Source organism: Ovis canadensis, chromosome 1 (genome assembly GCF_042477335.2).
Source record: "Ovis canadensis isolate MfBH-ARS-UI-01 breed Bighorn chromosome 1, ARS-UI_OviCan_v2, whole genome shotgun sequence".
NCBI lineage: Eukaryota > Metazoa > Chordata > Mammalia > Artiodactyla > Bovidae > Ovis > Ovis canadensis.
Genome location: NC_091245.1, coordinates 71873341 through 71894388, shown reverse-complemented (window position 1 = coordinate 71894388; position 21048 = coordinate 71873341). Strand labels below are relative to the sequence as shown.

The 21048-nt window shown below is 43.7% G+C and overlaps 1 protein-coding gene across 4 annotated transcripts in view; it reads left to right on the top strand.

Annotated features, from left to right (window-relative positions):
• Nucleotides 1-21048, top strand: part of ABCA4 (ATP binding cassette subfamily A member 4) — a 149354-nt gene that overhangs the window by 34867 nt on the left and 93439 nt on the right. For 3 of the 4 annotated variants that reach the window (XM_069598218.1, XM_069598207.1, XM_069598229.1), the window contains 5 exons: nt 9215-9304; nt 11811-12051; nt 13068-13207; nt 13828-13944; nt 14783-14980. In XM_069598218.1, the coding sequence (XP_069454319.1) occupies nt 9215-9304; nt 11811-12051; nt 13068-13207; nt 13828-13944; nt 14783-14980 (786 nt within the window). Of the gene's footprint in view, nt 1-9214; nt 9305-11810; nt 12052-12622; nt 12844-13067; nt 13208-13827; nt 13945-14782; nt 14981-21048 lie in introns of those variants that run through there. The other variant, XM_069598238.1, reaches the window with a different exon arrangement.

Sequence of the window (21048 nt, the reverse complement as noted above, 5' to 3'; positions counted from 1 at the left end):
AAAAGTTAATAAACATTAAATTGAATCCTTAAGGTAATATTTTTCAATTTTATGGTTAAGTTTAATATTCATGAAATTCTAAATTTAAAAAATGGGTTTATAGTTCAGAGTCTTCCCCTTTACAAACAATAGTAAGTATTTGCAGTGATTGCTTAGACACTGTACCAGATCATTCATTAAATAAGCTCAGTTCAGTTCAGTCGCTCAGTCGTGTCTGACTCTTTGCAGCCCCATGAACTGCAGCAGGCCAGGCCTCTCTGTCTATCACCAACTCCTGGAGTCCACCAAAACTCATATCCATCGAGTTGGTGATGCCATCCAGCCATCTCATCCTCTGTTGTCCCCTTCTCCTCCTGCCCTCAATCTTTCCCAGCATCAGGGTCTTTTCAAATGAGTCAGCTCTTCGCATCAGGTGGCCGAAGTATTGGAGTTTCAGCTTCAACATCAGTCCTTCCAATGAACACCGAAGACTGATCTCCTTTAGAATGGACTGGTTGGATCTCCTTGCAGTCCAAGGGACTCTCAAGAGTCTTCTCCAACACTACAGTTCAAAAGCATCAATTCTTTGGTGCTCAGCTTTCTTCACAGTCCAACTCTCACATCCATACGTAACCACTTGAAAAACCATAGCCTTGACTAGACGGACCTTTGTTGGCAAAGTAATGTCTCTGCTTTTGAATATGCTGTCTAGGTTGGTCATAACTTTCCTTCCAAGGAGTAAGCGTCTTTTAATTTCATGGCTACAGTCACCATCTGCAGTGACTGTGGAGCCCAAAAAATAAAGTCTGACACTGTTTCCACTGTTTCCCCATCTATTTCCCATGAAGTGATGGGACCAGATGCCATGATCTTCGTTTTCTGAATGTTGAGCTTTAAGCCAACTTTTTCACTCTCCTCTTTCACTTTCATCAAGAGGTTTTTTAGCTCCTCTTCCCTTTCTGCCATAAGGCTGGTGTCATCTGCATATCTGAGGTTATTGATATTTCTCCTGGCAATCTTGATTCCAGCTTGTGCTTCTTCCAGCCCAGCGTTTATCACAATGTACTTTGCATTAAGTTAAAGAAACAGGGTGACAATATACAGCCTTGACATACTCCTTTTCCTATTTGGAACCAGTCTGTTGTTCCATGTCCAGTTCTAACTGTTGCTTCCTGACCTGCATACAGATTTCTCAAGAGGCAGGTTAGGTGGTCTGGTATTCCCATCTCTCTCAGAATTTTCCACAGTTTATTGTGATCCACACAGTCAAAGGTTTTGGCATAGTCAACAAAGCAGATGTTTTTCTGGAACTCTCTTGCTTTTTCCATGATCCAGTGGATGTTGGCAATTTGATCTCTCGTTCCTCTGCCTTTTCTAAAACCAGCTTGAACATCTGGAAGTTCATGGTTCATGTATTGCTAAAGTCTGGCTTGGAGAATTTTGAGCATTACTTTACTAGCGTGTGAGATGAGTACAATTGTGCTGTAGTTGGAACATTCTTTGGCATTGCCTTTCTTAGGGATTGGAATGAAAACTGACCTTTTCCAATCCTGTGGCCACTGTTGAGTTTTCCAAATTTGCTGGCATATTGAGTGCAGCACTTTCATAGCATCATCTTTTAGGATTTGAAATAGCTCAACTGGAATTCCATCACCTCCACTAGCTTTGTTCATAGTGATGCTTCCTAAAGCCCACTTGACTTCACATTCCAGGATGTCTGACTCTAGGTGAGTGGTCACACCACTGTGATTATCTGGGTCATGAAGATCTTTTTTGTACAGTTCTTCTGTGTATTCTTGCCACCTCTTCTTAATATCTTCTGCTCCTGTTAGGTCCATACCATTTCTGTCCTTTATTGAGCCCATCTTTGCATGAAATGTTCCCTTGGTATCTCTAATTTTCTTGAAGAAATCTCTAGTCTTTCAAAAATTGTTGTTTTCCTTTATTTCTTTGCATTGATCTCTGAGGAAGGCTTTCTTATCTCTCCTTGCTATTCTTTGGAACACAGAATTCAGATGCTTATAGCTTTCCTTTTCTCCTTTACCTTTCACTTCTCTTCTTTTCACATCTATTTGTAAGGCCTTCCCAGACAGCCATTTTGCTTTTCTGCATTTCTTTTCCATGGGGATGGTCTTGATCCCTGTCTCCTGTACAGTGTCACGAACCTCCGTCCATAGTTCATCAGGCACTCTGTCTATCAGATCTAGTCCCTTAAATCTATTTCTCACTTCCACTGTATAATCATAAGGGATTTGATTTAGGTCATACCTGAATGGTCTAGTGGTTCCCCCCACTTTCTTCAATTTAAGTCTGAATTTGGCAATAAGGAGTTCATGATCTGAGCCACAGTCAACTCCCAGTCTTGTTTTTGCTGACTGTATAGAGCAGTTCAGTTCAGTTCAGTTCAGTCGCTCAGTTGTGTCTGACTCTTTGTGACCCCAGCAGCACGCCAGGCCTCGCTGTCCATCACCAACTCCCAGCGTTCACTCAGACTCACGTCCATCGAGTCGGTGATGCCATCCAGCCATCTTATCCTCTGTCATCCCCTTCTCCTCCTGCCCCCAATCCCTCCCAGCATCAGAGTCTTTTCCAGTGAGTCAACTCATCGCATGAGGTGGCCAAAGTACTGGAGTTTCAGCTTTAGCATCATTACTTCCAAAGAAATCCCAGGGCTGATCTCCTTTAGAGTGGACTGGTTGGATCTCCTTGCAGTCCAAGGGATTCTCAAGAGTCTTCTCCAACACCACACTTCAAAAGCATCAATTCTTCAGCGCTTAGCCTTCTTCACAGTCCAACTCTCACATCCATACATGACCACTGGAAAAACCATAGCCTTGGCTAGATGAACCTTAGTCAACAAAGTAATGTCTCTGCTTTTGAATATACTATCTAGGTTGGTCATAACTTTTCTTCCAAGGAGTAAGCGTCTTTTAATTTCATGGCTGCGTTCACCATCTGCAGTGATTTTGGAGCCCAAAAAATAAAGTCTGACACTGTTTCCACTGTTTCCCCATCTATTTCCCATGAAGTGATGGGACCGGATGCCATGATTTTAGTTTTCTGAATGTTGAGCTTTAAACCAACTTTTTCACTCTCCTCTTTCACTTTCATCAAGAGGCTTTTGAGTTCCTCTTCACTTTCTGCCATAAGGATGGTGTCATCTGCATATCTGAGGTTATTGATATTTCTCCCGGCAATCTTAATTCCAGCTTGTGCTTCTTCCAGCCCAGCGTTTCTCATGATGTACTCTGCATAGAAGTTAAATAAACAGGGTGACAATACACAGCCTTGACGTACTCCTTTTCCTATTTGGAACCAGTCCATTGTTCCATGTCCAGTTCTAACTGTTGCTTTCTGACCTGCATACAGGTTTCTCAAGAGGCAGGTCAGGTAGTCTGGTATTCCCATCTCTCTCAGAATTTTCCACAGTTTATTTTGATCCACACAGTCAAAGGCTTTGGCATAGTCAATAAAGCAGAAATAGATGTTTTTCTGAAACTCTCTTCCTTTTTCCATGATCCAGCGGATGTTGGCAATTTGATCTCTGGTTCCTCTGCCTTTTCTAAAACCAGCTTGAACATCAGGATATTCTCTGTTGACATATTGCTGAAGCCTGGCTTGGAGAATTTTGAGCATTACTTTACTAGCGTGTGAGATGAGTACAATTGTGCTGTAGTTGGAACATTCTTTGGCATTGCCTTTCTTAGGGATTGGAATGAAAACTGACCTTTTCCAGTCCTGTGGCCACTGCTGAGTTTTCCAAATTTGCTGGCATATTGAGTGCAGTACTTTCACAGCATCATCTTTCAGGATTTGAAACAGCTCAACTGGAATTCCATCCCCTCCACTAGCTTTGTTCACAGTGATGCTTTCTAAGGCCTACTTGAATATGAAGGCCTACTTCACATTCCAGGATGTCTGGCTCTAGATGAGTGATCACACCATTGTGATTATCCGGGTCATGAAGATCTTTTTTGTACAGTCCTGCGCATTCTTGCCACCTCTTCTTAATATCTTCTGCTTCTCTTAGGTCCAGACCATTTCTGTCCTTTTCAAGCCCATCTTTGCATGAAATGTTCCCTTGGTATCTCTAATTTTCTCGAAGAGATCTCTAGTCTTTCCCATTCTGTTGTTTTCCTCTATTTCTTTGCATTGATCACTGAAGAAGGCTTTCTTATCTCTCCTTGCTATTCTTTGGAATTCTGCATTCAGATGCTTATATATTTCCTTTTCTCCTTTGCTTTTCGCTTCTCTTCTTTTCACATCTATTTGTAAGGCCTCCCCAGACAGCCATTTTGCTTTTTTCATTTCTTTTCCATGGGGATGGTCTTGATCCCTGTCTCCTGTACAATGTCACGAACCTCCGTCCATAGTTCATCGGGCACTCTGTCTATCAGATCTAGTCCCTTAAATCTATTTCTCACTTCCACTGTATAATCATAAGGGATTTGATTTAGGTCATACCTGAATGGTCTAGCGGTTTTCCCTACTTTCTTCAATTTGAGTCTGGATTTGGTAATGAGGAGTTCATGATCTGAGCCACAGTCAGCTCCTGGTCTTGATTTTGTTGACTGTATAGAGCTTCTCCATCTTTGGCTGCAAAGAATATAATCAATCTGTTTTTGGTGTTGATCATCGGGTAATGTCCATGTAGTTAGTCAAAGGCAAATTTCAAAAGTAAAATTAAGAGCCTTAAAAATGTGTATCTATCTATCTGTATCAATATAGCTATAGACAGAGACACAGATGCTTTAAATATGTGAATTTGAGGCAGGATCAAGTTTTAAGATCAGTGTGTGCCTAGAGCCTATGGAGATGAAGGAGAGAGGATGGAAAGAAGCTGTCCACTGAGGCAAAGCACAAGCATAGATAGTATCTAGTCCATAGTTAAGTGAAAAACAACAGCAAACTCACAAAGAAGAGAAAGTACTTACAAGTGATAGGAGCTGTGACTGACTGATTCCTGTCTAGTCTCTGGGTGCATGAATGTGACAGTTGGTTATCGTCTGTGCCTCTGGGCTTCTTAGGTCTCTCTTAATTGCCTCCCATCATCTAGGACTCTGCTTGTTTTTGTCTGCACAGCTTCTGTCGTCTCCATCCCTTGATTCCAGCTTCTTTCTAAGGCTGTCTTTCCTATTTCTCTTCTCCCCTCTTTGCATTTTGATGGCTCATCCTGGCCCACACTCAGACCCAGCACCAGCTTCTAGATCTTCAGGCTGGGATTTTGACAGTGGGATGGGGAAGAATCACTCATGACTCCCAGGCTTCCAGCTCTGGTGATGGGCAGGAGGCAGTGCCACCAACTGAGGAAGGGCATCCCAGAACAGAAGCTGGTTTGGGAGAAGATAATGAGATCAGTTTAGGACAAATTGGATTTGAGCAAATTATCCAACAAATAATTGAAAGTTGGAGATGCAGATTTAGAAGTCATCAACAAAAATGTAGTGGATTAAATGATAAAGGGAATGAAAAAACCCAGAGAGAGTGTGCGGAGTGAGAAGAGCGAGGGTATGGAGATCCTCAGGAACCTCAGCACATATGCGGAAGGTGCAAGCAGAAGAGCTATGGGACAGGCAGAGAGAACAGAGGAAACCAGGCAAGACGAGTGTCATGGAGGAAAAGAACATGACCAACTGTCAAGAGCAGAGAGGTCTGAAAAGACCAGAACAGAAAGCATTCCTCAGACTCTAAAACTGGGGATTCTAGTGAAACCATCTTGCTAGGATGACGAAGGCAGGAGACTGGGAAGTGCTGGTGAGGAAATGAATCACTGAATGCAAATTGTTCTTCTAAGAAATGTGGGAATAAAGGGTGGAGCAGGGAAGACCTTCTCCCAAGTAAGAGAGAATTCTTCCTGCCTTACTGGCTTTGAAATGGGACATTGATGCTTTTTCTGCTTTTGAACGCAAACTGAAACACCAACTCTTTGTGGGTCTCCGGCCTGCTTGGGCTTCCCTGGTGGCTCAGATCATAAAGAATCTACCTGCAGTGGAGAAGACCCAGGTTCAGTCCCTGTGTTGGGAAGATCCCCTGGAGAAGGGAATGGCTAACCACTCCAGTAGTCTTGCCTAGAGAATTCCATGGACAGAGGAGTCTGACGAGTCTACAGTCCATGGGGTGGGAAAGAGTTGGACATGACTGAACGACTAATATGCACTTAGCCTACCAACTCACCCTGAAGATCTTGGGATTGGCCAGCCTCCATAATTTCAGGAGCCAATTCCTTAGAATAAATCTCTTCCTATCTATCTGTCTATCTATCTTTCTATCTACCTATGTACTGCCCTTAAGCATACCATTTCATGAAGGAGCAGGTGTAGAAACAGTCACCTGCTTGTTGCTATGAGCATTCATTCATCATATTTGATATGTGCCTGAATGTCTACTGTGTGCCCAACACACAGACATAGTTCCTGTCTACATGGAGCTTAGAGTATAATAAGAGAGACAGATAGCATGTGAACAGTAGAATAATTATCTATGGTGAAGAGTGCAAGGAAGGAAATAAACAGGGCGCCTTAAAAGAACTCAACAGAGCAAGGGCGAGTGAAGAAGCATATAAAAAGAAGCATCATCTAAATCTACCATAAGAACACTGTCTTTCATATAGATAGTGGTCTTAGGAATCAGCCTTGAAGAATGAGGAAAGCTTTACCAAGCGGAGGAGGGAGGCAGACAATGTGCATAAGCCAGGAAGCATGAGAAAGGGACCAGCACATTAGGGAGTGTAGAATGAAGTCTAGACTCTGAAGGAAAAGTAAGAGAGAAGGCTTGGGAGGGAGCCACGCACCAGCTCATGAGAAGTCATGTGTGTCCAGCATGGGTACTGACCTTCTCTCCTGGAGACAGTAGGGAGCCACGGAGGATCTTTGTGTGGGAGAAGTAACATGATTGTATTGTCATGTTAGGTAACTCAAGCTATAGTGTGGAGGGTGCATTTGAAGGAAGGAGATTAGGGTCAAGAGGCCAGCAAGAAGACTGTTCTGATAAGATGTTCTGAGAAAGAAGCAAGGAGAACTTAAGCAAAACAGTTTAGTGAGCAAAGAACAAAGAGAGGAGAGAGTATTGATGCAATATTCATTTATTTATGCATGCAAAAACCTTTTTATTTTTAGAATTTTATTCTAGAAATAACTATAAAAGAGAAAATAACATCATAAATGCCCATGTACCCATCACCCAGCTTCAACTATTATCAACATTTGGCTGTTCTTGTTTTATCTGTTCCATTTTTCCCTGAAGTCTTTTAAAGCAAATCACACACAACATTTCACCCTCATATATTTCCCTATGTATCTCTAACATAAAAACTTACTTGTTTTAACAAAACCACAGTTCTGTGATCACTCCCAACAAAATTAATTCCTCAATAATACCTAATACCCTGTTATGTTAACTTTCCCTTTGCTTGTTACAGGTGGTTTGTTCAGATCAAAGTCAAAATAAGGTTCACAATAGCATTGTAATTGGTTATGTCTTGGACAGAGGAGCCTGGAAGGCTGCAGTCCATGGGGTCGCTAAGAGTTGGACACGACTGAGTGACTTCACTTTCACTTTTCACTTTCATGCATTGGAGAAGGAAATGGCAACCCATTCCAGTGTTCTTGCCTGGAGAATCCCAGGGACGGGGGAGCCTGGTGGGCTGCTGTCTATGGGGCCGCACAGAGTCGGACACGACTGAAGCAACTTAGCAGTAGCAGCAGTATATCCCCTTTCATCTGTTATAGTTCTTATTGGAGGTAGTTCGGAAGGCGAGTCAGCAGGACTGAGTGATATCTTACCATTGGGATACATTTTTACCTGCTGGCTTCCTCCCTTCCTACCTACTCTTCTCAGCCCCACCCTCTTATGGGAAAACAGGAATTAAAGTACTTTGCCCCACACTGAAGCTATTTTCAAGGAGTTTGCAAAGTAGTCATGGCAAGACCAAAGTCTGGGACCAGTGTTAAGGTTAAGGAGAAAAGACTTTTCTCAAGGTTATAGTTTCAATGGTGGCTTTCCTGCTCCTTAGTCTAGAAAATTCTCCTGCTGCTTTGTAGCTCTCATGCATAAGGAGGTCTTTCATACTGCAGTTATAAAGTAAGCCTGAAATGCTAATGCTCCATAAGTGCATATACACTTATTCTTCAGTTCAGAGTCAGAGAGAAGTATGAGGGCTCCTGCCCCTACAGCCAGGAGAGAGGGGAGCAGGACCATAGCTGGAAATAGGCCAGGCTGCTCTAAGCCTCACTCCACCTGCTTCTCTGCTTTGCTGCAGCTGGATCAGTACCCCCAGCATTTAGGAGAGCGGTACTGGCAAATGAGAAGGCAAGGCTTGTGGCTTGTGGTCCACAAATATATGAATGATAATTATATGTTGAGCTTGTTAAAATGCAGATCCCCTCTGGCCTACTCAAGGGGCATGCTTGAGTCTGAATCACCATCTCAAAAGTTAGAATTCAATCCTAAAAAAAACAGAGAACTGGTGATGTCAATCATTTTGAAACTATGAAGAATGAAGTCATTCATTCAGGACTTGAACTTGATTTCTGGCAAACAAGGTGTTCACATCAGGCTCTGGGCCTCAGAGCCAGAAAACTCATGAACTCCCACCTTCCCCACAGCAGTGGAAAACACGCCAACAGCGCTGTGTTGCTGCACAGGCCTGGGATCTCTAGAACACCAGCATGAGACAGAGACTGAGAGGGAACTGCTCTCTCTATTCAAGGCTGCCAGCGGCAGCTTTGAAAAGAAAGGTGCTGGAGTTGGCCAACTCGTCCATAAGAGATTGGTCCTGAACAGAGTAAGAAACACAACCTGTCTGGAAAGGACATAAAGGGACGACAACGACCAGGAAGCCTGCGAGCGTCCACGAAGCCCGGGTGAACAGATGGGCGCCGTCCGCACGCAGCCTTCCTTTACGCACCAGCAGCTGCTCTGTTTTCTTTCCTCCAGGAGTCTTGTTTGGTGTTACTAAACCAGCATTCAGAATCACTTTGGTGTATTTAATGTCACCATAAAACTATTTGTGATTGACTAGTTCAGCAGGGTTGAGAATAAGAACCTTTGATTTTCTCAGTTAGACAAAAACTTGTTTTTGAAAGCAATCTTGCAGAAGAGGTCCTATGATCAGAAAGAAGGTAGGAAATGTTTTTCCAGCATACCAGAGATCAGATAGCACCAACGTGCATATGTAGAACTGCACACACACACACACATATATGTTTTTAAAATATTTTTTTCCTATCAATTACAGTTTCCCAGACTCCTAGACAGCAGTTCTCAAGGTATGAATCTGAGATCCTGGGGAAGAATATTATCTGATATGTCACCAAGAATTCAAGAAGTAAGTGGCTTGATGATAGAAATATAATTCCATTATATCTTTCCACTGTTTTATCACACTTATTATATCAAATAATTTAATTGTACCTCAGACCCGTTCAAGGAGAAATACATTCAGTTTTTCATCTAGCAATTTCAAAACACCTGTTCATATATCCTTAATTATCCATGCTCCTGAGTTGGAGGCAGACAAAAAGGAACCAATTGTCTAATTTCACACCTAGAAGGAAACAACACTTTGTCTGGTATAGTGGATTATCAGGGGACTGACAACTGAATTCAAGTCTTTTCACTCTTTCTGACATGATACAATATTCTCTTATGCCCTTAAAATCCGCATAAATCTATACCATTAATAGTAATAGCATATACTTACAGACTCTAAGTGTCTTACATACTTTACTCATTTCATCATAAAGAGAGTGACTTTTTGGTGTTGTTTTATAAAAGATGTGCACATTTTAATCAAATACACAAGCCAATTGCCCATATATAAACGATTTTCCAGTCAACAGATGAGAGGTGCTGGGGTCATGATGTTAAAGAGACAGATATATGGTCACTGCCTTGTGAAATGTAAAGTCCAACAGGGAGGAGAGCTGTGAAATAAATAATTAGCTTCAAGTGTAGTGAATCTTATGAAAGAGAGGCAAAGGGGAAACATAATTTTCCCAAAACTTTTTTTCCCTCCAGTATTCTCAGCCGATTTGGGCTTTGCCAACCTTGAAAACTGCATGGTTAGAATCTGTCCTCATGAAACTAAGCTCAGCCTGGGCAGAGTGCTGTGCAGGGCAAGTTAGAAAAGGGCCCATTGCATTCTAACATGTATACTATCATGTAAGAATTGAATCGCCAGTCTATGTCTGATGCAGGATACAGCATGCTTGGGGCTGGTGCATGGGGATGACCCAGAGAGATGTTATGGGGAGGGAGGTGGGAGGGGGGTTCATGTTTGGGAACGCATGTAAGAATTAAAGATTTTAAAATAAATAAATAAATAAATAAACCTACTCTCTTAAGTATTTTCTTAAAAAAAAAAAAGAAAAGGGCCCATTGTACTGATGGCCACCTGCTATAGTAGGAGTCTCTGTTTAACATTCTTCTCTTCATAAGCATTTAAAAAATGTATATCAGTATAATAGGGTTGAAGTTAATAGAGAATTTTTTTTAAATCTCCAAAGCAAATCAACACTCTTAATTCCATGTGGGAGTTCCAGAAAGTTTCTTGCCTGACTAGATAACAAGTCTAGCATTCGTGAACTGCACTGAAGCAGATGGCCCTGTTTATATTAACTGATACTAAACCATTTGACCCTGGAACAGCCTCTTCATCTCTGAGCACTTTGATTAAATGAGCAACATAATAATGGTAATAACCTCTTACAAGACTGTCATAAGGCTTACTGCTATTAAAGCAATTTGAGATTCCGTCTTTATTATTGAAGCCTAGACTGGGATTATAGACATGACTCACTATGTGGATTCTCCACGGCACTCAGCAGTTTCAGAGGGCAAGTGCTGGCATGTGGACAGAGAGGAGATGACAGGTAAACATCACTTAGTGCAGCAGGAGAACTGTTTTCAGTCTCACCTGATTGAATGGTTTTTTAAGATCTCCATATGCCTTTGAACACAGGTAACCAAGTGTGTTTGGGGAATAAAAGCAGCATGGTTTTTATTTTGTGTTTTCCTTTAAAGTCAAATGGTAGTATGGAAACTGATATCTTGGCAACTCTGGCAGCCCTTAACTTAGTTCTCAGCATTATAGATTCACCTTCAAAAGATAAAGCCAGTGAGTGCCACCAGTACCCGTATGGGGAGAGGACCACCAGCCTCTTCTTAGTTTGGGGCAGAATTTAAAGAGGATTTCCAGGAATGGAGAGTTCATTTGTTCTATATTTGCTTCGATCTTAAAATATATATACACACACACAGACTGAAAGAAACCACAAACCACACATTTCAGGGAAATGGAACAGTCCACATTCAGTAAAGCTAAGCTAATAAGAAGATAATTTTCCAAATATAAGAAACTAATTTCTAAACTATTTGGCCAAAGACCAAATTTGCCCTAACTTTGCCTTTCTAAGACAGAGCTACTCCTCCATTTCATTTCCCAATTTTTTCCAGTAGCTCCATCTTGATGGGAATAACAGAACCAAAGAAGTGACTTACAAAGAAATATTCTCTACATTTCGCTAAGGATACATTCCCAGGGAATTCACACTAAACAGACTGGAAAAGAGAAGTAATATTAAAATGCTTTTGGAAGTTACCTCTTTTATTTTCTTTAAGGCTCATCCTAGTTTCCTCCTAGGGCCTGAGTGGATGGCAGTAGCTTTTATTTCATACCTGGGTTAAAGATCGTCAAGAATATTTATGGTTTCTTTTAAATGTGGAAATCAAAGGCAAATGCTGAGATCTCTCCAAACTTTGGAGCTTTGGCTTCACAGTGGGTTGTGACTCTGACTGCCTTAGAATGACCTGAAGCCTTTGCCTTGCCATAGTTCATCCACCGGCCAAGTGTTCAAGACTTGCTGTGGGTGACCAGACCACTCGTGCAGACTGGAGGCCCGGAGACCTTCACGCAGCTGATGGGCATCCTCTCTGACCTCCTGTGTGGCTACCCAGAGGGAGGAGGATCTCGGGTGTTCTCGTTCAACTGGTACGAAGACAATAACTATAAGGCCTTTCTAGGGATCGACTCCACAAGGAAAGATCCTATCTATTCTTATGACGAAAGAACAAGTAAGTTTTCTAAGTCCTGCATATAAATTGGCTTCTAATGTTGGTTTAAGCTGATAGGGTCACACTTGCAGGTGAAATTAATCCCGGGGTTGACTTACCCTGGGTCTTGTTGATCAGCTTTGGGCAAAGAGGCTTCTCCTTGTACAGAGTCCATTTCCCCAAGTAGGAAGAGGGGCAGTGCTCAGAAAGAAATCTGGAAGTGAGTCAAGGAAAGAACAGAGACCCGCTTGGAAAGGGAACAGAGGGGACATTTCCTACTGATCTGATTGAACTAGGGTTAAGTTCTAGAGGAAGAGAAAGATAAATGAGGAGGCAGCCCAGAGTTGCAAGCGGAGCTGGGGTCAGAAGGGCTCTGGCAAATAAACATGGCTGTGAGATGTTTTTACAAACACAATGCAGTGAAAATCTGTATGAGTACTGTTGAATTGTGTTCCAAAAGGCAAGTTGCCTGCAAGTTATCTTTCCCACTTTTCCTTATTTTTTTTGGCTCCTGTGGGGTAAAGGAGGGTGGGGTATGGATGAAATGCAACCTAACCCACTAGTTAAAAATTAAAGAGGCAGTGAGGCACGCACCCAAAGCAGTTGGGCCCCAAGATAGCCACACACAACAAAGAAGTTAAGCGGCTAATTGAAGGGAAATTATTGAAACTAAAGCTGAGATTTCAAGTGAAGGCCTCGTTTGGCCTCTCGGTCCCTTTCATCTGAGAATGTCCTCTGTTCCTTTTAATAATCGCAAGCAGGCTTCTCAACCTTCTTCTAAAGCAAAGGAAAAAAAAAAGAAAGAAACCAAGGGTAAGCCCCATCCTTTGTTTCTCTGATGAGGCCTTTATTGAGATGCACTGTGGCATTTTGTTACTTACTAATGATGAGCTTGTTATTGGTGGAGTGCAGCCTATTAATTTAGGTTATTTGTCAAATCCTCCAGCATATAGTTGAATGAAACACGCGATTTGAACACACTAATGACTGTGTTTAGCTGGGAGTTTCTATAAAATCCGTCCCTTCTCTCCTGACAGCGACCTTTTGTAATGCATTGATCCAGAGCCTGGAGTCAAACCCTCTAACCAAAATAGCCTGGAGGGCAGCAAAGCCTTTGCTGATGGGAAAAATCCTCTTTACTCCAGATTCCCCTGCAACACGCAGGATCCTGAAGAATGTAAGGTCCCAGCTGGTCTTGTCCCTTCTGCCTTCTGCCTCTGGCTGTCCAGTAGAATGGGAGTGTGTGTGCATGCATGTGTGTGTATGTGTGAGTGTGTGTGTGTGTTTTACTGTGCCCTCCTGGTGGTGAGCCTTCTGTTTGTTTTTTGCTCAGTGGACACTTGGTTCCTCCCATGGGAAGGCTTTGCACCGGTGCCCCTGCCTGGACCCTCCCTTCTCTATGGAGCCTGCAATGATATTTTCTTCCTCATTGCCTAAATTCTATCCCTTAGAGAGGGGTTCACAGTTCTCTGAAGCCTGGCTTCCGGGAATAGACAAAGATAGGGAGGAAGGGAGGGAGAGCATTTGCTCACAGGGAGTCCAAATCTAGCTTTAATGAGATTCTGAGACAATAACATCATCAGTATTAGGAATACCACTGAGAAATGAAATTCTGTCAGTCCTGGAGGCTGGGAAATAGCCGATTGTTCTGGGAAATATCAGTTGACTGAGAAAATAAAGACAATTCCTTGAAAACCCTTTCCTAAACAGTGCAGGTTAGTGACAGGAAAGGTACAACCACAGATTCTCTCTTACTTTTTCTCTCTCCATTCTCTTGCTGTCTCTGTCTGATTTTAGGCTAATTCGACGTTTGAAGAGCTGGAGCGTGTCAGGAAGTTGGTCAAAGTCTGGGAAGAAGTAGGGCCCCAGATCTGGTACTTCTTTGACAAGAGCACACAGATGACCATGATCAGAGTACGGATGGCATTAGAGGTTGGGAGGGAGAGGGGAAGAGAAAGGCCAGGAAAGTTCTGTTTGTTTCCTCTTCCCATAACTTTCCCTGGAATTAGATCAAAATATAACAGGCACCAGTTTTTGAAGCTGTCCTTAACTGGAATCACTGACTTTGCATGGGACCTAGGGCTTTGCTGGTGGCTCAGACGATAAAGAATCTGCCTGCAATGAGGGAGATTTGGGTTCTCTCCCTAGGTTGGGATGATCCCCTGGAGGAAGGCATACCTTCCTCCAATACCCACTCCAGTATTCTTGCTTGGAGAATCCCATGGACAGAGGAGCCTGGCGGGCTACAGTCCATGGGGTCAAAAAGAGTTGGAAACAACTGAGCAACTAAGTACAGCGCCAGTTTCTGAAACTGGGGAAATACAAGAACCATCACATGAGGGCCTCCAATTCAAAGGGGCATCTCCTCAAGGGGCCAGTTCTGTAACTGCAAAGATAGTCAGATGTGTCTCTCTGGTCCCATTTTCCATTTTGCAAAACCAGGAGATAAGAGTCCTGCGTAGCAGAGATAATTTAAAGGAAACCAAAGAAAATCCTTAAGAAAAAGAAAGCTTCCAATATACCATGTCCCTGCCCCTCTCCCCCATTCCCACATCCCTCCTTTATTATAGAGACCTATGTTTAGGGGAAAAATGGGATATAGCTAGATATGCTTTATGATAGAAGAAAACCCACTAGATTTTTAGGGAACCTTAGAGTCTATCCTATTTGTTAAAAATTGGCAATGGCCTAAAAACAAGACCAGAGATCCTGTGGAATTCTAAATGCTGTAACTGTGTTGCTTCTTCCCAAGGACACTCTGGAGAACCCAACAGTAAAAGCTTTTTGGAATAGGCAGCTTGGTGAGGAAGGCATCACTGCTGAAGCCATCCTGAGCTTCCTCTATAAGGGGCCTCGAGAGGGCCAGGCTGACGATGTGGGCAACTTCAACTGGAGGGATATATTTAACATCACCGATCGTGCCCTACGCCTGGCTAATCAATATCTGGAGGTAAGGGTAGCAAGTCACCTGAGGGCCACCCAGGACCCCTTCAGAACAGCCCTGTACATGGAGCCAGAGATTCCTTAGCAAGTCAAGTGGTCTCGGGTTTCAAATCTCATTTTCTTCACTGAAAGATTCCCACAGTCCCCAAACGGAGATGGACCTTGTTCTCTGTCAGCTTATCCACAATTAAAACAGTTCCCTCTTCACATCTGCCTCCTAACAGCTCCCTTGCTCCTCCTTGGCTGTCCCCTTGAAGCCCACATGGTGTCGTGTCTGTCCTTAGCCACCTCTTGTCTGCATTGCCTCGGTGGCTGTCCACTGCTAGTGTCACCAAACCTCCAGTTATGAGGTCCCCCTGCTTGTTAGATACTCCCACCCCCAGGTTCTACAGGCACATCAGACTCAGCATGTCCCAAAATAAATCTGCGTTCACCCTCCCTGTAAAATGCATCCTCCTTCAGCATTTCCTACCCTGATCAAGTCCTCTGCGTTTTTGCAGATTCTTAAATTAGAGGTTTTGCGATCACCCTTAAATCACCCTCCATACAACACTTCTCATTAATTGTGTAACTTTGTGCCAAACTCTGTACTAAGTGTTTTTACATACCTTAGTCCCTTCAATCCTCCGACAGCTCCATCACGTGTTGGTTGTCATCATTCCCACTTTACAGATGTAAAAGCTGAGGCTTAAAGAGTTTAGGTATGATCCCCATTAGCTATTAGGTGGAGCAGACAGGAAGGGATACTGCTGCCCAGACTCCTGCCCTGCGTCTGTCATGCCCAGTCACTGAGCTTTGTCTTCTCATCTCTTAGTATTCCTCAGCTCCTCCTCTTACCTTCTAGGCTCTCTGAACCCCAGAGGCCTTCTCATCTTTCTACCAGTCATTCCTAAATTCTCCCTCCCTGGACTCCAGGGTCCATTCTTTGTTGGTTCAGCTTCTTCTCCATGATGACACCAGAGTTACATTCCAAACTCACATCTGCTAATATCACTCTCACACTTACAGTCTTAATGACCCACTCTCCAGGAAGACAAGTCCCTTCCAAACCTGCCCCAGCCCACCTTCCCAGCCTCTGCTCGTCCACACATCTTCAGTTCTGCCCCACTGGCCCTGCCACCACCCTAAAGCACACCCTGGCTTCTCATGGTGCCATTCTTTGCAAATGTCTGTTTCTCTGACAATTTATTGGAGGCTCTTTGCCTAAATAAAGAAAATTTATTGGTTGACATAACCTGGAAGTTCAGGGGACCTAGGACACTGTGTCCTTCCCTCTTACCTTGCTGTTTGCCTTGGCCCAACTCTGATCTCAGCCAGATCCTCTCCACTGGGTAGTGAGTCAGCTGCTCGCAGCCCTCAGTGGTCATCCTTTTACCAAAATCTCTGCAGAAAGAGGGAGTGGCTTTCCCACAGTATACACAGTCCTCCTGGACAGTATTGGCCTGGCCGCTCTACCTAGCACCAGCCCCTTAGGGGACTGTGTACCACCCCGGGGTAAGGGAGGCAGCGTTAGCTTCATCTGAGTCTCATGGACTGAGCAGGGTTACTGTAAAGTGGGGGAAGGTCTTTCCCCAAAAGAAGAAACACAAGGCAGAGAAGTCCAAAAGGCTTTCCCTTCCCCATCGATTGAGTGAGTATCCAATCATTTTTTGAGACTTAGCTCTCAAATGTCACTTCTGCTTCAACGCAGGGCTAGTCATTCACTCCTCTGTGCATCGCTGGCCCTCTCTTCGCATCTCTCTTAGATCTTGTTCCAGTCCGATTCGTGACAGCTATTAACATGTCCATCTCCGGCTGATCAGCAGACTGGAGTTATCAGAGTCAGGGAACAGATCCTAGTTAGGTTCAAATTCTCAACCTCAGACTCCCAGGGAACATCTCTGTCTGGGAGCTACCTACCAATGGGCCTCACGTCATACAGCACATTGACACAGAGAAGATGCTCAAGGAAATAGGAGAGGAAATTAAGCCAGTGGCCCCCAAGAGCAAGCCCGTCTCCCCCATACTCCGTGGTCCTAAGGATAACTGACTAGTGAGAAAAAAGCCCACCTTCATCTGTCACCACAGCGTTCTTAAAGACTCCCTGCTGCTCTTGGAGCCACCAGAATTCTCCCAGTGTGTGCGCCACTTCCTCTCCAGAACCGTAGACATGTCAGCACAGGCTTCCTAGGTGGCCTTTCAGAAGGGGCCAGGCACGGCAGCAACACAACCAAAGTTCAGGTCATTCAAAGTGATTCCCACTTGTCTGAAGGCAACAGTGTCCATGGGTGCTTTCTACGAAACAGATTTCTGGACACAAACCCAGATCGATTGACTCAGAATTACCAGGGAAGAGGCCTAGTATTTTCACAGACCTATTAGATTGGTGGGGCCTCAGGGTCCCCTCATACAATTACTCAGTTGCTATTTTCTTCTTGCAATGCCTTTGCCAGCTAAGCCCCCATTCCTGGCCATGCCCACCCCCATCTGCCACTGTGGTTATAATATAGGCAGGATTTTTGGATGGGTTATGGACAGAGGCACTCTATTCGTTTATTCTTGCTGAATGGAGTTCACTGGGTCTCAAAGTTTTTTGTGAGGTCCTATCAGAATACCTCTTATCTTTTGTTTAACTTGATATTTGCATAGTGATGTAAAGGGCTTGTTTTCTTGAAAGATCAGTTTTTCCACATATCTTGTGCTTAATATAGTACCAGATGCCAAATAGATACTTAATATATATTAGATGGTTAAGAATTTAGTTTCTAGAACCAGACCACCTGGGTTCAAATCCCTGCTAATTGTGCCTCAATTTCTGTATCTGTAAAATGGACATATTGATACTTATCTAATAGGCTTGTTATGAGAATTAACTGGGTTAATTCTTGCAAAACACTTAAGACAGTGCCTGGCAATTAGTAAGCACTTAATATTAACTTTTTAGTAAAATACAAACAAACAAACAAGCAGGAACTACTGCTTGGCAGGAGGCGAGTGGAATTAGTGAAATTAGGCCCAGCCACTGAGCCCCTCCTGCTGCTTCTCCAGGGATTACAAAGCTGTAATCTCATCTAACACAGCCACCAGCATGTCCCCAGGACTTGCAATTCCATTAGCCCAGCCAAGTGCTCCTAAGCAAAGACTAGGATAGTCACCAGTTAGTGGCCTGCCCCAGGGGTTCCTAACAGGGGTTTTGATGGTGGCAGAAACCCAGCAGGTAATTGTGCTGAGGTTTCTGATCTTCCTGCCCTCGGGTGGTGGGGGGAGGAAAAGTGAGGACCAGTGACCTGAAAAGAGAAGAGGAGGGTGAAGAGTAGTGAAGAAGAATCTGATCCTTGCAACTGGTCCTGGGATGTTCTGTTTTTGTCCTTGTGTTTTGGGAAGTCAGGAAGAGCCTTGGAATTGGGAAGTCTGGCAGAGCCTTGGAAACTCCCCAGTTCTTATCCTCAGAAGCAGACAGGGCATGAAAACCCCTTCACAATGGCTGCAGGACTTCTCCAGGACAGGGCAGCAAGCGTGTTCCTGCACAGGCTGTTTAAGGCTTGACTGAGTCTCTCCTCTCTTCAGTAATATGACTTTCATTAGGGAGCTTTGAGAACTTCTGGGCCAGACTCAAAGCCTACTTCCCTGCTTATTGCAAAAAAGAAAAGGAAAAAAAAAATCATTTCAGGAAAATTCAGCAAAAAATACTGTAAAACATAAATTATGTTGATCCAGGTCAGCTTCCCTGGTGGCTCAGCTGGTAAAGAATCTGCCTGCAATGCGGGAGATCTGGGTTCGATCCCTGAGTTGGGAAGATCACCTGGAGAAGGGAAATACTCACTGCTTGGGGAAGCTTCTCACCCACCAGTGAGGATAAACACCTTGGATCTTGCTTATAAGCTGTATCCCTCTGGGAAACCTACTTTATCTGCCAAGGTTCAATTTTGTCATTTGTAAAATATAGGTAATAACACAACAGATCTCACAGAATCGCTGTTGAGGATGAAGTGAGTGAAGCGTGCAAGGCACTTAGAACGATGGCACTCACTCATTGCCATCGATTAGTTAAGCCTGTGTGTAAATTCTCTGCCCTTGATTCCTCACATCTTAGGTGGGGCTGGCAGTGCCCTCCTTTCCAAGTGGCTGTGAGGATGAGACTGGAGGGGGTTGGGCACCTAGCCATTTGATGCACGGCAGCTCTTGCTGTGAACCACAAGGATGTCTACCCTTGAACCACAGGCCATCTGAGGAATGTCCCTTTTTCTCATTTCATGTAAGCATTAACCAGGGATGTGAAGCCACTGTTCATATTAACCTTGTGAACTGGTTTAGAATCAGGACTGCCAGATTATTCCAGAAGGGTACAAAAGTCTACAGCATGAAAGCATATTATTTCAAGAGCCATGAACTGAATCACAAACAGCTTATGGACAATGATCTTATTTTATGTCTCATCAGTCTTTCAGAAACATAGAACTGGGTCAAGGAAGGAGAACACAGGTCGGGGATGGGGCAGCTTGAGTCATAGGTGGAAGGAAGGAAGGTGTGTTTGAGTCTGCTGTGACCAGCCACTGTGCTGGACAGCCCTACACGTCATCTCGTGCAACACTCCTGCCTGCCCAGTGGGCATAATTGTTACCATTTTATAGAATTAAAGACCTGGTAGCCTAATACATCACAGCAGATGAGAGATGGCTTCAGAATTCTAACCCAGAACTGTCTGGCTGTGAAAAGGAAATTTTTTCTTCTACCATAGGGGCCACATTAGTAGGGAGCTCAGTAAGTTTGGATAAATTATATAATGAGTTGGATGCATGTGTCCAGCTCTTTGCAACACTATGGACCATAGCCTGCCAGGCTCCTCTGTCTGTGGGATTCTCCAGGCAAGAATACTGTAATGGGTTGCCATTTCCCCCTCCAGGGGATCTTTGTGACCCAGGGATCGAACTCTAGTTCTTTACCTCTAGCACCACCTGGGAAGCCCATTTAATCAATTGGATAAGGACAGTAATTATTTTGTAAAGTTCAGGATAGCAAACACTATTCTTTTTCAGTCTTTTCTGCTTGGAAATAGCTAGGTTTAGAGGCTTCCCAGGTGGCACCAGTGGTTAAAGAACTCACCTGCCAGGGGTCGAACCTGGGTCGAACCTCTTTACCGACCGAGCTACCAAGGCCTTCATAGTGGTAGTATCTCAGAGAGCTGCTACAGTTCAATCTAACGGAAAAGAAACAAGTTGCACAAATCCAAAATGTCACAAATCCTCCAAGCACTGTCAGTTATCCTCCAACTGTCTCTGAAATCCCCCTTCCTCACTCTCTGCATGTATGGCCTCTGTTTTCAGGGACCAGTACCAACAAGTCTCCTAGCTGGTTTCTGGGCCTCTGGTCTCTTGCTGCTTCTGTTCAGCTCCCACACTGCCCAGTGAGATTTTGCTGAAACTCATCTTGCCCTCACTTACTGGTTCTGTGATTTCAGGCAATATTGTTCCCCTGCCTGCTGAAAATAAGGATGGTAAGTGAAGTTACAGCTAGGGCAGCATTTACCAATGTGGCTGGACTGGGTGTTTGTGATTGGAATATGCTTTCAACAGTCAGTGCCCGGCTCTGTTGCTTATTAAATATTTTAAGTATGATAACACTCACCTCCCAAAGTTGTTGGAATGATTAAACAAGAAAGCTTTGAGAGCTAAAGTGCCCTGCAGTCAGCCAGACTGTTCTCTCTCCTTGAACCCAGCTACACAGGAAGCATCACCTGGGGGCTTTGCTGGAGTGTGAGTCTTCATGCTCCAACGTGACCTTTTTATTTGTTTCATTATTGTATTTATTTTAGAAACAGACATTTTTAAACAGCTGTGCATTTCCTCTTCCTTTGTTTTCCAGTCATGGTGCATTTCCGCACTTCTTACAGTTGAACATTTCAGAGGTCTGTTCATGGTGCCCAGTGTGTTAGATAAAATTTATTGCAGTGCCTTTGGCCTGTACTTCACCATCCCAACCAACACAAACAGCCCAAAGCTATTTTATCCAGTGGCTTTTTCCATGTGGGGAGAAACAAATCTTGAGTGTTAAGGTTTAGATCTGCCAGGAAATTCATTCTGGGATGTTTGCCCACAT